This window comes from Lissotriton vulgaris, chromosome 1_1 (genome assembly GCF_964263255.1).
Source record: "Lissotriton vulgaris chromosome 1_1, aLisVul1.2, whole genome shotgun sequence".
NCBI lineage: Eukaryota > Metazoa > Chordata > Amphibia > Caudata > Salamandridae > Lissotriton > Lissotriton vulgaris.
Genome location: NC_141685.1, coordinates 2,131,051,374 through 2,131,071,032, shown reverse-complemented (window position 1 = coordinate 2,131,071,032; position 19,659 = coordinate 2,131,051,374). Strand labels below are relative to the sequence as shown.

The following is a 19,659-nucleotide window of genomic DNA, read 5'->3' as shown; positions in this document are numbered from 1 at the left end:
CATTGCTGAAGTCCAAGATAGCACCACAGGATATTGATTGGGTCAAGATAGATCGAACAGTACAGGAACCGAAGGAGACAGTACATGAGTACTATGAAATACTTTTGCAAGTCTTTAAACAGTATAGTGGCCTAGATAATTTAGACCCCAAAGGCATGAGAAAGTTTGTTTTGAAGTTTGTTTTGGGTCTGAGACCAGAGATTAGCTCATGATGCAACATCATTTGATCCGTTGGCAGAACAAGCCAGTGGATGAAATACTGCGATATGCCAGGTATTGTAGTGATGAGGTGGACTCAAAGCCTAGGAAGCTTAAGGCTAAGCGGATGCTAGTCCAGATGCAAACCGCTGACAAGGGACTTCAGATGCAGCCAAGTGGAGGGACGTTGGGGAGAAGACAGAGACGCAATCAGGGAAGAATACAGAATGGTCAGGATCAGGGAAAGGAAAAAGGGGTAGACCCAAAAACGGGAATGGATGTGGCGACACTGAAAAAGACTACTGCATGTCATCTTTGTCACAAGATTGGGCATTGGAAACTCGAGTGTCCATTGAACCCAGCAAATCAGTTGCAGCCATGGGTAGAGTCGGTGCAGGTGCCTGAAATGGTTAATACCATGAAGAGGCCAAGATTGATGAAAGGGGGGACATTGGTTCTACAAGAACAGGTCCTCCAGCCACCGAGGGTCCCGCAGGGGGTTCGGACGTACCAGCAGATGCCTCTCTTTGAATTTGATGACTACAGCCCCGATCCATTGGCATGGCGGTGCCTGAGGGGATTGGAAGGCTGTACTCTTGGAGCAGCCTTGGAGGTATACCAGAGGGGACGTTTGTAGAAGCTGATGTTGACAGTCATCCTACCACCTTTTTGGTTGACACTGATGCTACCCATTCTACTTGAAGATCTGCAGTAGTCCCCAACCTACCCCTCTTGGGACAATCAATCCAAGTTGTAGGAGTAGCAAACCAGAAAATGACGAGTCCATTGACTGAGATGATTCCTGTGAGAATAGGAATTTTCTGAGATAGACACCAATTCGTGGTATGCGACTCAAGTCCAGTCTGCTTACTAGGAAGAGATATCTTGAATAAGCTTAACTGCACTATTTATTGCACCCCCAAGGGAGTGAGATTGCAGACAAATGACGATGCCACTTTTAAAGTTGCAAATCAGCACTTGTGCATTGAGATGTACCCTGCAGTAACACTGGAAGAGCTTCCACTTGACTTAAGAGATTAAGTCTCGTTGAAGTTGTGGGATTTCACAGGAGAAAATATTGGATTGATCAAAGGAGTTGAGCCATTTAAGATCCAGGTTAAGCAAAATGTGGAGTTTCTGAGAACACCTCAGTACAATCTGTCACCAGAAACGAACGCAGGGACAAAACGCAGTCTCCTCCACCTGCTTCTACACCCTCCGCATGCTCCGCAAGATCTACAGATGGATCCCAACAGACACACGGAAAACCGTCACCAAATCCCTCGTCAGCAGCAGACTCGACTACGGAAACGCCCTCTACGCTGGAGCCCCGTCCAAGCTAATCAACAAACTTCAAAGAATCCAGAACGCCTCTGCACGCCTGATCCTCGACATCCCGCGCCGAGATCACATCACCCCGCACCTGAGAAACCTGCACTGGCTCCCCGTCGACAGAAGAATCTCCTTCAAACTCCTGACCCACGCACACAAGGCACTCCTCAACAGCAGTCTCTCATTCTACCTACCCAACAGGAAACTCCACTCCGCCGACCTCTCACTTGCCGCCGTCCCAAGCATCCACAGAACCACTTCCGGGGGCAGGCCCTTCTCCCACCGCGCCGCCAAGACTTGGAACACCCTCCCTCTCCTCCTATGACAAACCGAAGACCCGCAGACCTTCAGGTGACTACTCAAGACCTGGCTCTTCGACCACTAGCAGCGGCTCCCCCCCCCAGTGCCTTGAGACCCTCGCCGGTAAGTTGTGCGCTTTACAAATCTCTTGATTGATTGAACCTGTAATCGAGTCTATGATCAAGCAGGGAATTCGGAAGGAATCAATGGGCAGTGCATGCAACTCACCTATTATGGGATTGCAGAAACCGAGTTGGAAATTCAGGATTGTGCAAGACCTGCGAAAGGTCATCGCAATAGTTGTTCCAGGTTGTCCAGTGGTACCGAATCCATCAGTGATATTGTTTCAGATTCCATGTAAAGCAGAGTGGTTCACTGTGATTGATCTGTGACAAGCTTTCTTTTCGATACCCCTTCATGAGGAGAGACAATTTCATTTTGCTTTTAAGCTGGAAAACCGTGTGTTAACATGCTGCCATATCCCTCAAGGGTCTACAGAGAGTGCATCAATTGTCAACCAGATTTTGAAGAAGAATCTTGAAAGTCTTGTGTTGCCGCAGAACTCCGTGATCGTGCAGTACATAGACAATCTTCTTGTCACGTCCGAGACAGAGGATGCTTGCAGGATTGCCACCAATGCTTTACTGAATCATTTGGCAGAGAATGGACACAAGGTGTCCCCAAACAAGTTACAGTATTGTCTGAATGAGGTACAATACTTGGGTCACCGTATAGAGAAAGGCAAGTGAAAGGTGTCACCCGATCGAATTGAGGCAATCATGTGTATGGCTGTGCCTACCACACAGAGGGAACTCAGAATGCTCATAGGGATGGTTGGCTACTGTCGCCAATGGGTTTCTAACTTCTCTCTGAAAGCGAAGCCCTTGCAGAGGCTGATGCACAAGGATGTGAGTGATCCAGTACCATGGGACAGTGACTGTATGAAAGCGTTCTTGGAGTTGAGAGAGGACCTATGTTGTGTTCCTTCTCTGGGAATGCCTGATTACAATAAGCCTTTTTTTATTATTCTGTTGTAAATGAGAAGGTTGTGCATTATCAGTTTTGACTCAAGATCATGGAGGTGTCCGTAGACCAGTTGCCTACTTCTCAGCTACTTTAGAACCAGTAGCTTCGGCATTACCCGGATGTCTCAAGTCCGTTGCTGCAACGGGTGTCAGTATTGAAAGATGTGAAAGCATTGTGATGGGACATTCTTTGATTGTATATGATCTGCATTCTATTGAACTGTTAATGACAAGGACTAAGATGCAGCATCTTACGAACAACAGATTAACGTGATACGAGCAAGTCATACTTGCATCAGAGAATGTGACCATAAAAAGGTGCTCTGTCTCAAATCCTGCTACATTGATGCCTTTACCAAGAACAGTTGATGAAGATTTTGAGGATCATGATTGTCTCAATGTGACTGAATTCTGCACCAAACCAAGACCTGACATTGTTGATGAACCTCTGTCTGACCCTGATGAAATATTCTTTGTTGATGGTTCATGTTTATGAGACAGTGTCGGGCAGTTGAGAGCAGCATTTGCTGTATGTACCATCACAGGAGTGGTTGAAGCTGCTTGTCTAGAAGGAGTATACTCCGCACAGGTAGCTGAAATCATTGCCTTGACTCATGCCTGTCTGGCCGCTGATCAGAGTCGAATCACTATCTATACCGACAGCCGATATGGATTCGATGTGTTTCATGACTTCGGACAGTAATGGTTACAGAGGGGTTACATGACATCATCTGGATCACCTATTAGGAATGGGGAGTTTGTGAGGCTACTATTGGAAGTCTTGCAGCGCCCAAGGGAAGTTGCTGTGGTGAAATGTGCTGCACATGGCAGGGGGACAGATTTTGTCTCTCTTGAAAATAAATATGCTGATGAAGTTGCACGTTTTTGTGCTGAACAAGGTTGTATTTTCCTTGGAGATTACACAGGAGAGAGCCAAGAAGGAACCAAGCTCAACATGATGTTAGCCATGGCAGACACTTGGGATGAACTCAAGCGCTTGCAGGATGCAGTTTCTGAACAGGAGAAGAATGTGTGGCTTAAGTCTGGATGTGAGAAAGGAGATGTTGACATTTGGGTTTCGAATGATGGTCGAGCAGTGTTACCGGATGATCTGTTCAACCCGATGGCAAGGCAATTCATGGTGCTGTACATTTAGGCAGAGATGCGATGATGCAAGTGTTCAGACAGACATCGTACAATCCATGGTTTCAAACAGTTGCTGATGCAGTGTGTCAGAGGTGTGTCACTTGCCAACAAATGAATGCTGGAAAGAAAACTGTCGTTACTCTGAGTCATATTGGGAGATCAGGAGGACCTTTCAATAGAATGCAATTGAATTTCATTGAGATGCCTAGGTGCAATGTGTTGAGGTACATTTTGGTAGTGGTATGTGTTTTCTCAAGATGGGTGGAGGCTTACCCGACACAAAGGTGTGATACTCTCACAGTAGCAAAGCTGTTATTGAGGGACTTGATACTTAGATTTGTGTTTCCGACCGCTTTAAAATCAGATAGAGGGACGCTCTTCCACAGCGAGATCATGAAGATGCTTTGCACAGCTTTGAATGTAGACCAAAGACTCCATCGTAGCTATCGACCAGAGGTTTCTGGAATTGTGGAGCAAATAAATGGGACTTTGAAAGTCAGAATGGCAAAAGTGTGTTCATCTACAGCTCTAAAGTTGCCTGATGCTTTGCCTTTGGTGCTGATGAGTTTTTGCAGTACACCTGACAGGAAAACAGGTCTTTCCCCCCACGTGTGAATGGGGAGGGCAATGAGGTTACCAGCAGTGCCATCAACAGCCTTAATAAACATCACAGATGATCTCATCCTTGATTATTGCAAGGGACTCGCTGATGTGGTTCATTCTGTGTCTCATCAGGTACAAGCGGCAGCTGTTCCAGCCTCGAGTGACCTGTGCCACAACCTATGCCCTGGTGATTATGTGCTTGTCCTGAAGCACATGAGGAAGAACTGTCTGGATGTCCATTGGAAAGGCCCTTACCAAAGTGATCCTTATAACGAACACAGCAGTGAAGTGTGAAGAATTGCCAAATTTGGTGCATGCCTCCCATACCCACAGAGTTCCAGCATCATTGGAAGAAACAGCTCCTCTTGTGAATGAAAATCCAGCCGATGTGACAGGGCGACACAAGAGGGCAAGTCAAGCTGTGAGGGTTGCTGATGCAGCTGGTTGTGCACCAGGACAAGCTGAAGAGGGTTATGTCAATCAGAACCCTAACGTTGACTCAGAGAATGAAAGTGTCATTGTGAGTGGTGCAGAATCGAACTTAGCAGAAGAAGGAAGTGGTGCACAGGGTATACAGGGAGAAAGCGAAGAGCCCACATAACAGAAGAAGTTTGGCTTTAGAGACGGAGAAGACTAAATTTGAGGTTAGCTCCGGAGAGAGATCTTGCCCCAGTGTCTAAGAACTCTGAATCCGAGGAGGACGAAGAAGGGAAAGCTCAAGGAGGTCTGAGAAGATCAAAGCGGACGAGAGTGTCTAGCCAGAGATACACTCCAGAGAGGACGTACGTTGTGACTAATGCCAGGAGTGGTGAGTTCCGGGAAGCTGAGGAAAGTGACAGTGGTCAGTAATAGTCTTAATGAGAAAATAGAGGTGGTGTTGGTTCCAGAACTTGAAATCGAAGGAGTACTGACCATCATAGTTCCGAATCCTCCGGTGTTGAGCTGAATTCGCCATCTGATTTTGCACAGGTTAACGTTTCCTACATTTGGCTATAAACCTCCGTCCCACGAAGTGATTGGTCTTCGTCTTGAACATTTGCAACATGTTCTAGAGATAATTGGAGCAAGTTTTATTTTGGACTATTTTGGGTGAATGGACCCAAGTGGAAGCAGAAGAAATGTAGGGACTCTCCGTAGAGGAAGGAGAAGGGTTAAGGAAGTCCATTTGTGAACTGTGCAAATAAGGAACAAGAACTGTGAATAAAAAGGGGGATTTCCGGCTTTTCGAGGAGTTTCGTTTTGAATTGGTTTCAGCTGCAACAGGTGGTGGAAAAGAGACTCTTGAGTATTCATCGCTGGAAATGGAAACTTAGAGAGCTATTCTGAGACCATGGAGGCTGGAGATCCAAGCCGAAGGTCCAAATGTGTAATAGGTACACTTGTAGGTGGAGTGATAGTTTTCATAATTCAAGTAGTCGTAGTTTCATATTTAGTTCCACATGAGCAGGCAGTGGTGGTTTAGGCAAGTCCTACACCTACCACTTCTAGCCAGAAAGAGGTCACCATAGGAGCTGAAAGAGCCTTGCTGCTAGAAGAAAGTCGTAGATTTCATGTAGATCTTTCTAGAGGTGATTTTAAGCTTAATGTGTATGCTAAGTTGTTATACAAGTACATAGACACCATGGATGCAAAATATTGGTATGTGTGTGTACAGTTACCTGTTTCGGTGGAAGTGGGTTTCGATATCATCACCTTCCACTGACGTATGGTATTTCATGTAGCTTGTTACTTAGTATCTTTTATGGAAGAGGTCAGTTTGAATATTTCTTTTCTAATTATGATGGTGTGCTTCCTGAAGTACCAGCTTACAAGTATTTGAATAAGTACGATTATTACAAACAAGAGGATAGACTTAGAAAGTATTTTATACCTTCATTAGAATTAGATACAGCGTATGCTCACAGACATACTCTGACCTTTCATTAACAGATGTAGTGAAGAAGTTCGTAGATCAGGTAATAGATAGATATAGAAAACTAACACAGTTGCGAGATTCAGAAGAGGGTAAGGTAGATTGGACCGATGAAGAGAGATTGCATAAGTCAAAAGGGAGTTATGGCCCTATAGCACTAGATAAGGAGCAGAGAGGGAAGTTGTGTATAAGATGTCATCAGATTTATTATGAGAATGTTTCAGTGGGACAGACAACGTGTAATCATGTTTTCATCTTGGAAGATTCCGCAAAGGACTTTTTTTACAAGGTTCTGTGCAAGTGATACCAACTGTGTATTATGTGTGTGGAAAAAATACTTATATGGGATTGCCTGCAAAATGGTACGGTACATGTTTTTTGATGATTATTTTCCCAAAGATTTCAAGCATTCAAGAGTGAAAAGAGGTGAAAGTGCAGGAGCAATAGTTGGAGATATTTTTGGTGCAATGATACCAAGTTTGGGAGTGATCTTGAATGATGTGAAAATCAGAAGACTGGCGACTGGGGTTGATGAGTTGTCCATGAACACAGCAAAGTCTTTGGGGTTGATGGAAGGAGAGATGTTGTCGATAAGAGCTATGGTTTTGCAGAATCGTCTTGCTTTAGATGTCCTTTTAGCAAAAGAGGGCGGAGTCTGTAAAATGTTGAAAGTTTAGGAATGTTGTACTTATATACCAGACAATAGAAAGGATCTGGAGAAATATATAAGTAACATTACTACAATTCATCATGAAATTGAGGATTTGACTGAAGAAGGAGTCTGGGAGAAAGTTGGCAAAGGGGTTGGCCAAGTGGGGAGTTGGTTTGCGAATTTGGAAAGAGGGTTTCTTGGTTATGTCTTGAAACCTCTCATCATAGTTGTTGCTTGTGTTATTGGTTTGTGGGGTTTTGGTAGAGCTTACAAGTGGTATAAAACCAACAGAACTGAGAGATCACTCAGAGCACAGGAGAGGAGGATAGAAAGACTGCAGGACAGTCACTATCAGAGCATTAAGAATATGGAAAGACGCAGAAGAGAAAGGACGGCAACAAGTTCTGTTTAGGTCGGTTCTCTCTCCAAGGAATTTGTGTTGTGTAAAGGAGTGATGACACTAGTTATCAAAGGAGGGAACTGATGGAGAGTCATGGTATTCTGAAATTTGTAGGTGTGCATCATAATCACCGATAGTCCGCACCCGCATATCTAGAGGAATGTATTAACGTGTAGTCATTAGAAAAGTGATATTAACCCCTTCAATGCTCATGATGAGCTCAGCTCGTCATGGGGTACACCTCTTGTGTGCTCATAACGAGCTGAGCTCGTCATGACCACATCCATTAACATTATGGCTCAGCACAGCAGAGGAATATCTGCAGCATCCATGTGGTTAATGCAGCATATATTAGTGCGAAAAGAAATGTGATCATGTCATTTGTGAGGTTCAATGGGGTGTTTTTTAGAAAATGTTTTTTCGATGATACATAAAGATTTTGTTCACATATAAAGTGATGTATTAGATCCAAATGTGCACCATATTAACGTCTGCACATTTAGGTTTACTTATTCATTTAAGAAGATGTAATGCATTCAATGATTATAGACGTAATGCACTAATGTGCAATTTAAATGTGTAAAGGCCTGCAGCATACATGTTTAAGAGACGGCCAGTTAGTGAATTCTTATGTTAGCTGAATATTGTAGGCCTAAAATGTATTTCCTGGGAAAGGCTCACAGTCGACCCGCAATAATTACCTGAATTCTCTTATAATTAAAATAGCACATATCTGTAATTGAACTCTTATAAATAAAATCTAGTGGTCATCAGGAAACCTCCATGAGCAAGAAAATAAAATACCTTCATTTCTCTTGACAACTAAGTAGGAGCAACAATAAATTGTGAAAGTTAAAATAAACCCAGAATATATACGATCCTGCATCTAATGCCATAGAAAAACAAAATAGAAACAACCTTATAGTGCTTCATAATAATTTAATTAGGTATTGGAATGCATATATTGGTTCATCATACAATAAACATAATAAATTAAAATGAAAGAAAACGCAATAGAAACGGTAAATACGATCTCTTTTCTCTCTCTATAGAAGTGAAACACCACTCGCTTTAATATGGCCACCAATGCAGTCCATCAACTATTTTTATATCAGGGCTTCGCCTTCTTGTCACCTACAAGCCTCCGTAACTATAATGCACTTAATTGAAGAAGCGGGGTAACCAATTAACTTAAGACTCGCGCCTTTTCTCACACATAAAAAAGACAGATGCGATAGCGAACTAGATACCGCAGCAGAACCCCATTTGAGGACACGCAATCACACGCGAACGGGTAAGAGAATGTGCAGTCCCATGTTTATGGGACGAGTAGACAGCAATAGCCGCTTAAAATAGATAGGAGCTAGCATTTTACGAGAGGCTGTTTATTTGCTGGTCCCGATAGCTGTCAAAAAAAAAAGCAAAGGCAGTGAGGCACGCACGATACATTAGTTAATTTAACCTTCAGGCTACAACGTTTTCTAAACGCCGCAATTATGAAAGACCAGCTAGGAGGCGCAGATATAAATAACGGATTAACATAGAACAGTGTCCAACATTTAATTAGAAGTAAGAAAGCAAAGACAGCAAAGTATGCTTAATCACGGACACATCAGTTAAGTCAACCTGCACGCTAGAACCTTTTCTAAATGCCGAGATTCTATGTTTCTGTGAGGCTAGTTAGGAAGTGCAGACATAAAATAGAAAAGAATCGAACATCTAATTAGAAATAATATATCCCAGCTGTACCTGGAATTCTCTAGAAAGCTAAGGCAGTAAAGGATGTCTAAGCATGTATACACTTGATAACTATGTCCTGACATTAGACCTCCATATCAAACGCTGAGATTACAGGTCATTTAATAGTCTATAAACACCTAATAACTGTTACAAAAATCGAGCTAGAGACATTGCCATGCCTCCCTACTCCCTGCAAAAATTAAACGCTGAGATCACAGGAGGTCATTCAATAGTCTACAAACACCTAATAACTGTTACAAAAATCAAGCTAGAGACATTGCCATGCCTCCCCACTCCCTATAAAAATACAGAGAACTTAGCATGCGAAGAGCTAGGTATATAATTACAATGATCCTTGGTTCTCTTTGTCCTATCTAGATATCTTATCAAGGAATAGGAGGTCATCAATACCCCTGCCTACCTACATTTGAGAACACCGAACTTCCGAAATCTAAGGTACTGTCGTGGAAAACCTCTCCCCTCTATAAATTCCACTATAAAAAAGAACCCTTTTATCAGGTGTATCGATTTGAACTATGTTCATGACTTGAGCTTCACCATTTCCTGTCTGTATAGGTGCATCCTCAACCAAATTCAATTGCGATTTTTTTGATCACGCTCAACAAGAGAAGCATCATCATCTTTGGTAGATTTCGACATAAACCACGGTTAGTATCAATCAGGGTAGAAACCACAAGATATAAGGTAACATCTAAGAATCTAAACATCCTATTATATAGCCTAACATTAGTTTATCATTCTTTGCAGCTCAATCTTTTTATAAACCATATAATTCAGCAGAGCAATATATCAAGAAAGATGATCCAAGTTACACAAAGAAAGCAATTATAGATTTGGATTGCCATTACTTAAGGCAATTACAAACACTATGGTTTGGCCCACAAAATAGTACATGTATACATGCACATACTCTTCAGTCTGAATATCATAACTTTACTTTTCTTCTCCCTGTCTATTTTCAATTGAAGGACACGACACTATTCCTTAACACCCCTAAACAAAGATAGGATTTTGATCCAGCTTTATCCGTAAGCACTTCTAACCGGGGTAAGATCTTTATATAAAAAATGTTGTGAAATTGAAAATTTGCAGTTAGAGTTGAGTATATCTTTTCAGGACCTTGAACCACATGTACTAGAACTCTACTGAATCTAATTGAAAATCTGTAGCTATATTAGAAGATAACTTATCAGGACCTTGAATCAGATGTGCTAGAACTATATAGGGACTAACAAAAAACTTTGATGTCTTTAGACACATCTAATTGGTAGGAATGCAATAATAGAACCGTTGTATATTTACAAAGTGAATAATATCTGTATTATAAATTCTAGCAGCCAGCTTTCGAAACATTATATTATATAGCCTCATGATGAGTACAAATGGAGCTTGTAGTCTGTAACTGTAGTGCACATAAATTGTAATAATGCGATCTATACACAGATGTAAATATGTTTTATTCTTTTTTAGAATACACCAAGTGGTTCTCCAGAAGAAGGCGTGAATACGCCGAAACGCGCGTAGAGACAAATTAATAACTCCACTTGTTTGGTCTTTTTTACTCAATTTTTTTAAAATATTATGTGTATAAATTGAAATTGTTGTGATTTACAATATTGTTATGTGTAATAATGCTATTTGTAATAATTAGGAGAAAGTAATTATATGTTTTTTAATTGTGTCAAGGACTTAATTAAATATTGTTTATATACTTTTTTAATAAATCAATCATGAATAATACACTTACTTATTGTCAATAATTCTATGTGCACTACTGCAGGTGATTTACTATTTGACTACAACAAATCAATGTTCTCCAGTACCTGTTATCCTCTCAGGACCGTTTAGTTGCCTAGGTATAAACTATTTTTATAATATCACAGTCGAAGGGAGACAGGAGATTTTGTGTGCGTGCAAGGTTGTTTCGTTCACATGCTTCTTGTTGCAGGTGCAAGGACATACATCTTGTTAGGCAGAATAATCCTTTTGTTGAAGGAGTTAGGATGGTACAAGAAGTGCCATAGGAGTGTACTGAAATGCAGATATAATACTTTCAGCGGAGAAGGGGACTGAGACCCAAGGACATATCAAAGGTTTTTGGACGAAGTTGGAGTTTTGATGGAAAAGTAGAGGAGGAAGACCTGTCAGAAGGGGCGTGTAAAAGGATGTGTTCTACTGTTTGTGGATTTTGTATTAGGGAGGGTGCCCCAAAGGCTGGAGATCAGTCTTGAGCATTTGGTAGGCAGTCTTGAGCAGTTGTTAGGCAGTCTTGGGTAGATTCGGAGAGAGGAAGGGAAATGAGAGAGACTTGGGTAGGAAGGAGCACCTTAGAATGAGCTCAATAGCTTTGGCTATCGAACCATGCAAGTCAGTGCACCTCTTAGGAAGTTCTCACTACTGACACCTTTTCTCTCTTTAACTGGGAATGATGCTAAGTAGGGATGTCACTTTAGCGGCTGAGTAGGGATAGATTAACTACTTTTCTTTTCTAGGCTGATGAAAACTAAAAGATTGGAGAAATTATTGGATGCCTGATGCTTTTAGAACTAATGATTCTCCTTATTCTGATTTGGATGAGACTCCTGCGTATGATTATGTTCTTAACGTCGTGTTGAGGTGCTTGTATGTTCATTTATTTCTGGCTTTGTAATACATTCCCCAAACCTTAATTTCATATTCAGTGGTCCTTTAAATTGGAATTGTTTTCGTCAATTGTAAAATTACGAATAGAATGATTTCTCCCCTTTACACTTCTAAGCAGATAAAAAGGTCCAGTCGGCCAAGGAGAGGATTCTTATAAATTTGTAAGATAAGATGAAAAGTTAGATAAGAATCCAGTGTTATCAGGTGTGTCTTTGATTGACTGCTGGTGTAAGTCACAGGTTCCCACTGATGGCTAATGAGAGGTTCCCCTACCTCTAGATGATGGGGGAGAAATTGTGAGCTCAGAGGGGCAAGGGAATTATAGATGTGCAATGGTTCTCCTTCCACCAAACTATAAATGATGCCAGCTAAAATCTGCTTCTAGGTTTGCACTCCCAGATCTTTATTGCTGGTGATAATTTAGTGACTAACAGGCACATGCATCAAAAGAAAAACCGGTCGCAAAAGGGCAGATTCTCAGAATCTGCCCCTTTGCAACCTGTATTTTCGAATTTGGGATGCATCATCCCAAATGCAAAAATCGCAATTCAAGTAATCTCTAAATTGTGATTACTTAAATTGCGATTGCATTTAAGGAATCGCAAATTGAGATTCCTTACATGCAATGCATTAAAGTAAAAAAATCTGCAATTTCGCTAATAGAAGGCGCAAATTACCTTGAAGATGAACTTCATGGTAATTTGCAGACACTTTGAAAAATGCATTTTTCAAAGTTTCATATGCACACACACATGCCCTCAGGGCATGTGTATGCGCAACATATGTGCAAAGATCAATTTCAGGGGTGCAACAGGGTGTCCTTTTGACACTCTTGCACCGTGAAATTGCACGTGCAATTTGCGAGGACCTATTGGTACTCGCAAATTGTGCATGCAATTTCCCGTTCATTCCTATGGGACTGTAGGCCCGTAGGAATGAATGGGAAGCCATTCCTTATTTGCGACTCACAAATAAGGAATGTGTAGGAATCGCTATTTTTACAGCGATTCCTACATGCATAGGCTTTTGCGAGTCCTTAATTGCGATTCCTTAATTATCGCATTTAAGGACTAGCAAAATCCTACCTTGATGCATGTGACTGTTAGCAGCTTGCAAGCAATCTTAACACCATATAACAAAGATCTACGTAGATTTCTCACTGTGCCAGAAATTCTGTGCATGTTTGTAAAATAAAGAAATACATGTCTACTGCTATGTTATAATTAAGAGATTGAGGTAGGAGCAACTGGAGTAAGAGTTGCAGCTTAAACAGCAAATACAAATATAACATTCCCTTAATGGTGGCATCCTAATCAAATGAAGAAGCCACAAATAGATCTTGCTGCTTGTTAACTCAAGTTAATCGTCAAGGAACAAAATAAGAAGTGTGATGAAAGGCTAAGTGTGCAGATTAATAACTGAGTAATTACAGTGACCATTCTTTCAATGACTCAACTTTCATTGTCTTGATCTCAGCAATAACCTTATTCAAAATCTACTGAAATATGGACTAAAGTCTTGATTACAATTTTCTTGGACAATTACCGCCTGCCCCACTTTTACTCACAGAAGAAAATGTACCTTCACAAACTTTCCTCAACATATGTGTAGCTAAATTGAGAAAATGTACTACCTGCAAATTAATTTTTTTCAAGAAGTCGATGACACATAGTATGATGTTGCTATAGCTATAGAAAAGATAGGACATAAGCAGTCATAGAAATGCAGATTATGCATATGAATGTCACTATTTATTCAATCACTAGGCAAATAATTTTAACATTACAGGCTGAATGTCTATAATTAACCCCTTAAGTGCTGCTGACGGCCAATGGTCGTCAGCAGTGCTACCTCCCCAGTGCTGCGCACGACCATTGAACGTCCATTCAGCACTAGTTCTAATGGACAGCGCAGCACTGGGGAGAAATGTTTACACGCAGCTAAGGTGTTAATACTGTTGTGTAAGTATTTCTTGGCTGTCCACTTGCCAAATCATAATTACTATGAAGATATATACAACAACCAGTCACCTTGCCATTGGAGGTTCATTCTACTTCCCTCAGGTATAGCAACCCTAAATCTGCATTCAGGTTTATCCTAGTTCAGGAGCTGTTTAAACCATATGTCTGCTCTGTCGCTGTGTATCAAACACTATTAGTCCAAATTCACAAGTTGGAGTAAATCAAACCTATAGATACAAAAAATTTACAAAATAATGGTATTCCCTTAAAACTTACTTGGTAAAATTGTCTTATACCGGTTTTTAGTTCCATGACTAGGGATGTCTAGCTCTTTGGGATCCAAAAAATTCATTGGTATTTCCTGGAAGAAAAAATAAACATAATATGAATATTTCCATAGTTTTCGATCTTACATCATCTTTACTCATTTATCCATCCCACTGTAAGCAATAAACACTAAACATACAATGATCATATATAGCCATGTGGCCAATACAAAGTAAGGGGTACCCTGTGAACACAGGTGAGGTAGTGATAGGCATCTTACTGGATATCAGAAAGAGTAGGAAAACAGCTGTTTATTGGCATATGAATGCATCAGCAACAGTAGTAAATTGCAATTCTGAAACTATTTGCAAAATTACACTAATCAAGAGATTGAGACTTAAGACTTTCAAAATAACTTTACAAAACTATCATTTTTTGTGCCCTTCGTGGCCACTAAAATTGTATATTGCTGGAGATTCACAGTACAGTCCAAAGGTCTTCTCTTGAATCACATGGGATACCCAGGTCAATAATAAGCATATAATATAAAGGAGGAGGTCTCTCTCCTGGCACTGTGGTACAATATTATTATTGTTTGTAAACAAGATTTTCTTTTTTTCATCAAGACTTAATTGTAATCACTTAAATAGTATTGTATCTGTGATATCTAAAAAACAAAATATAAAGTGGGGCCTGAAGAGGCATTTAGCCTGTGAAGATCACTCTACCCTTATCTTCATATACACACATACATTTCCATCTATAGCCTTATAGATACATAGTGGCCCCAAGGAGTACAGCTAGAATTTAGGCTTTGATCTGCCGCTGTTTTTTGCAGCTGTTTTTCCATGCCTACATTTAACTTTGTTTAAAATTATTGGGCACACATGGTAGATTCTTGTTAGAATGTGAGTTATAAATTAGGGTAGATGTTAGTACAACACAAGGAATAAGACCACAAACTTATCAGGGTAAAACATAGTTTCAACAATTTATACCTGGACTCAATCCCTTGGTGAAATGTGTGAAGTATTTAGCAGTAACAAAATAGTTAAATATTCAAAACACAACACACTAAAATCCTACCACCAATTTATAACAATATGTAGATTTGTATTTGTTTTAAAGAATCAATGCAGAACGCACCAAGAATAGTAAAGCACCAACCAGTAGTCACTGTGCATGCCTGACTGGAACCAAGATACGATTTCAGGCTGACTACGATGGAGCGCAGTTTCAATTCACCATACATGGCATCATGGTCATAGATTTTTCCTTCTGACTTAGGGCCTCATTACGAACCTGGCGGTCAGACCACCATGCACAGTGTCGTTGGTCGGGAGACCAGCGTCAAGCTAGCGGCATCCCGACCACATATTATGACATGACAGTTGCGACCGCTGCAGTCTGAAAGCGGTGGCATGCTCAGGCTCACTATGTGAGCTTAAAACCAATGGCACCACTGTGCTGCACCTGCACTGTCATGCGCACACTGTTACCATGTTGTACATGGCACAGAGTACAGGCACAACAGTGAATGCATAGGGGGCACAACATGTGCCCCCATGCAAAATCCCACCCGCCCCAGGTAAAGTCACCCGGGGGCACTGTTTTGGGCCCTTTCTTTGTGTTTCCAACACCCTTTTCATTATGGGGTTCCTGTCATGAAAAGGTTGTCGGAAAGGCAATTTATTGAACCCCGAGGCCGGTGTCTGTCTCATTACCACCGCCATACGCCACATCTTTGCAGATCGCCACCGTCATGGGATCCATGGTCCAGTCAGTGTTGGCAGAGTTGAGGCAGTCCGACCGCCCCACTCCTAATCTAGTTATCGGACATGCAGTCGTAATCAGGTCCTTAGTCTCTGTAATTAATTTTAAAATCCTTCAGTGGGACAAGGTCAGAGGCTGTATCTGATTAAGTGCTCATGAAGATGGATAGCAATTGAACAAAGTCCTGCTGAAGTTGCTGGTTTGTGTGGAAAAAGCTCAGAGCAGGAGGAATTCAAAAATTTCAGCAGATGAAGTCCTCATGCAAGCACTTTTCACACCCTTACCCAGTGAAGATGTCTACCTTTGAACTTAGTATTTTATGGAGCTCAATATTCTCCAATGGGGCAAGCCTAAAGCTAGATCTTACAAAGTCCCTTCAAATTTGAGCAAACTTTGCAACGAGTCCCGCTGGCACAGCACTTTGGGGCTAGGGATAATTACAGAAGAGGCTAAAATCCAATGGCTACTGGTCAGTTGGGCACTTCTGTTAAAATGTCCATTGAAGCTTTGTGTGCCCCTGTAGCTGCACAAAAATCAGCAAACTAAACCTTGAAGTCCACTTTGTAGTCCTGGGTAGTGTGGGAGGCAGTCCATTCTTCAGGCCTCCACAGAGGTGTCAAACAGCATGTCCAGCCTTCTTCTGTTTTCCACAGTTTTGTAGGGTGCTCGGATGAGCTATGGGTGAGGTGCAACCGTTGTGAACTTCACTAGCCAGAAAGTGGTGACTCCTGGACACTCTCTAATCAATTAGGAAAACGTTCCGAAGGTCAACCCTCTCATGTTTGTGGTACATACTATTTGAATTACTGCAAAGTAGCCCACAGAGCACTGTTTTAGGTAAAATCCAAGATGGCACAACCTTTATACCTCTAGACATGGGATGGTTGCCAATCAGGGGTGTGTTTATGAAAATGCACAGTTCCCACCCAATCTACACCAAACTGGTTCTAGGACTAGCTCCTCCTCCCACTGAGCTGTTACCATGATGGCTACTGAGACCCCAGGAAACAAAATTCTTCTCTTTCTGAGGTCACTATGAATAGACAGGCCTCACCCTGCTATTATCAGGAGGCAAGCACACACAAGCCTTGTTAGAATCTTCTAAAGCAGGATACAAATAGCAAAGTCCAGCCTTTGTCCTCTCCAAGACAGAAGCAGCCCCAGCAGGCCAACCCAGCAAAGCAACACAGCAAAGGGGCAGAACTCCTCTTGACAGCCCCCTAGCTCTTCCTCTTGGCAGAGTCTCCACTTGATCCTGAAGTGCTCTAAAGGTCTGTGGTTACTTTTAGGTCCAATACGTATACCCCTTTTGGCCTTTGAAGTAGGCATATTTCAAAAGATAGTCTTTGTAGTGCACAAGTTCTGTCTTCCCCTTTCTTTGCTTCAGACACACCACAGGGGGTGAATACAGCAATATGAGAGGCTAGTCACTGACCTACTCAGGTCTCAGCGACTCCTCCTACCACCCTTGCTCCGGAAGGCCCATCAGATTGGTGATGGGCCATCAGGATATTCAGGGCACACCTCAGCTTCCTTTGTGTGACTGTCTAGAGTGAATGCACAAACAACTTAGCAGTCAGTCTAAATCAGATGTTGATTCCACAGGCAGGCAGATGCACAGGATGGTAAAGCAAGAAAATTCCATATTTCTAAAAGTAAAAAGAAAACTAGGACGTGTGCCCCAGACACTGGATGCACTGCTATAAACCACTGTAGAAGTGTGGACAATATTAACAGCAGAAAGTGAAAAAAATTTCAACAAAGTGTAACCATAATTCAAAAACTGTGCGTAATCAATAACACAGTGACAATGTCCATGGCAAAATGATCACTAGCCCACTGAATCTTGCTCAGTCGTTTTAATGTTCAGATGAAAAAGCATCTCGACAGGGAAATGATCTTTATGACACAGAATTCAATTATAACATATGATGGTTAATCAATACGGCCGATCCCAATGCATTGCTGGCATTCACAATTGCCCTTCATCAGGGGTTTCTACAAACAAAACTGCTAAAATCAGTTGCATACAGTAGATACATATGGAAAAGTCTTCAAGTTCAAACTCAAGAGTGAGCTGGACATCCAATGGTTAATCATAAAAGTGAAAAGGAAACTTAACAGAGTGTAATGCGATCTTTAATGAACCTAGAGCCATATCCGCCAACATAAAAAAATGAAAAAATTGAAAGTGGTAGGCTACACACAACCCATCCTTAAAAGTGACCACTCAGAGAAAACAAAGGAGAATCGAAACGTGCTACGAAAGAAAAACGGGACAACTAGTATCTTTGATGCGTGAGAATCGCAGAAGTTACCTAAGTGCATAAGCAAGTTAAAAGTGCACCGGAACATGCCATGCTACAGTGTACAAAAAAATCCCAAGAACCCCGGAACCAGGAATAAACAGACCGATACCTTTAAACGGCACGGTCAGCAGGTAACCAATGTTACACTCTGGGAAAAGTAATGATAGGGTCATGTTAGCCGCTGGATCTAAATAACAGGTTCAACAAAATGTACACAAATCAAAGTCCTGAGGGAAATTAGCAGGAGGAGGGCAAATCGAGCAAATGACTCACCGTGATAAAACAGCAAAAGCCAGCTTGTGAGCGAAACCATCCGTGTCTGGCGCGTTGTCAAAAGAACGCTGCGCGTACTTTTTAATGCACGGAATTGATGTGCAACACGTAAATGAAACTACTAAACACTGAAAACAGACTAGCTGAACATTTGGTGTGGAGAAAACAATGTACAAAAAGGGGGGAATAAGTGTGGAAAAAGGGAAATTAGTGTAAAAACCTGGAAAGCAAGAAACTATACCATCCCCCTAGAACATATTGTCATATGGTTATTACGTTTCCATAGGTTGTGTTAAGTTAGCATGTGCTTGTTAAAAGTTTAAACGCCATCTTTTCTTTCTGCTTCGGTTTGCACACGACACCTAATTGTTATTACAGCTTTTAACCTAGAAGAAAGATGTGATTTACTTCAGAATAATATATTATTGTACTGGTATCAGTCGTGCCTGGGACACTTGGTACAACTGTCTGCACACTGAGAGCTGCACACTCTAACACAAGGTTATTGTAGGCCTGATCCTCGCACTACGTTAGTCATAACACAAATAATGTTTGTGCCAACTTTGGGCTTTACGTGAGTTCAAGATACAGTTACAGGGAATTGAAAAACACACTTGATGCTGGACATGCTGAGAGCTGGTAGCTGTTGATGTGATCTCCTACTACTGAGAATTTGAGGTATGGGTTCGCCCAGCTAAAGCCCAAATGAGACCTTCTTAGATATAATATAATATGCTAATTAGGGTGCGCGAAATATAGGTGATACAGAATTCTATAGATTTTGCATCATAATATGTTATCACAGTTTGCTTATTATGGATTAGTGACTATGCTGCTGACTCTGATTTTTATAATATGTATGTTGGTATTATACAAGATACTGCGTTTGAGAATGTTGCATTGAAAAAATAAACATTTCAAACTTGCACGTGTTCTCATTGCCTCCCAGTTTCGGTTTGGAATGATAATATAACGAAAGAGTGTTCATGTGTTCCACGATACCTGAGGTATTCTAAGTTCATGTTCTGGATTGTCTAAGACATCGGGAAGTCTTCACTGCCGATGAGATACTGTAGCTAGCCTGGTAAGGGGATTTCTGAAACT

At 41.4% G+C, this 19,659-nt stretch overlaps 1 protein-coding gene across 2 annotated transcripts in view; it reads right to left on the bottom strand.

The window, feature by feature from the left end:
• Positions 1 to 19,659, bottom strand: part of PTPRR (protein tyrosine phosphatase receptor type R) — a 945,480-nt gene that overhangs the window by 237,032 nt on the left and 688,789 nt on the right. For both annotated transcript variants that reach the window (XM_086921858.1, XM_086921867.1), the window contains one exon: positions 14,210 to 14,294. In XM_086921858.1, coding sequence (XP_086777984.1) covers positions 14,210 to 14,294 — 85 coding nt within the window. The remainder of the gene's footprint in view (positions 1 to 14,209; positions 14,295 to 19,659) is intronic.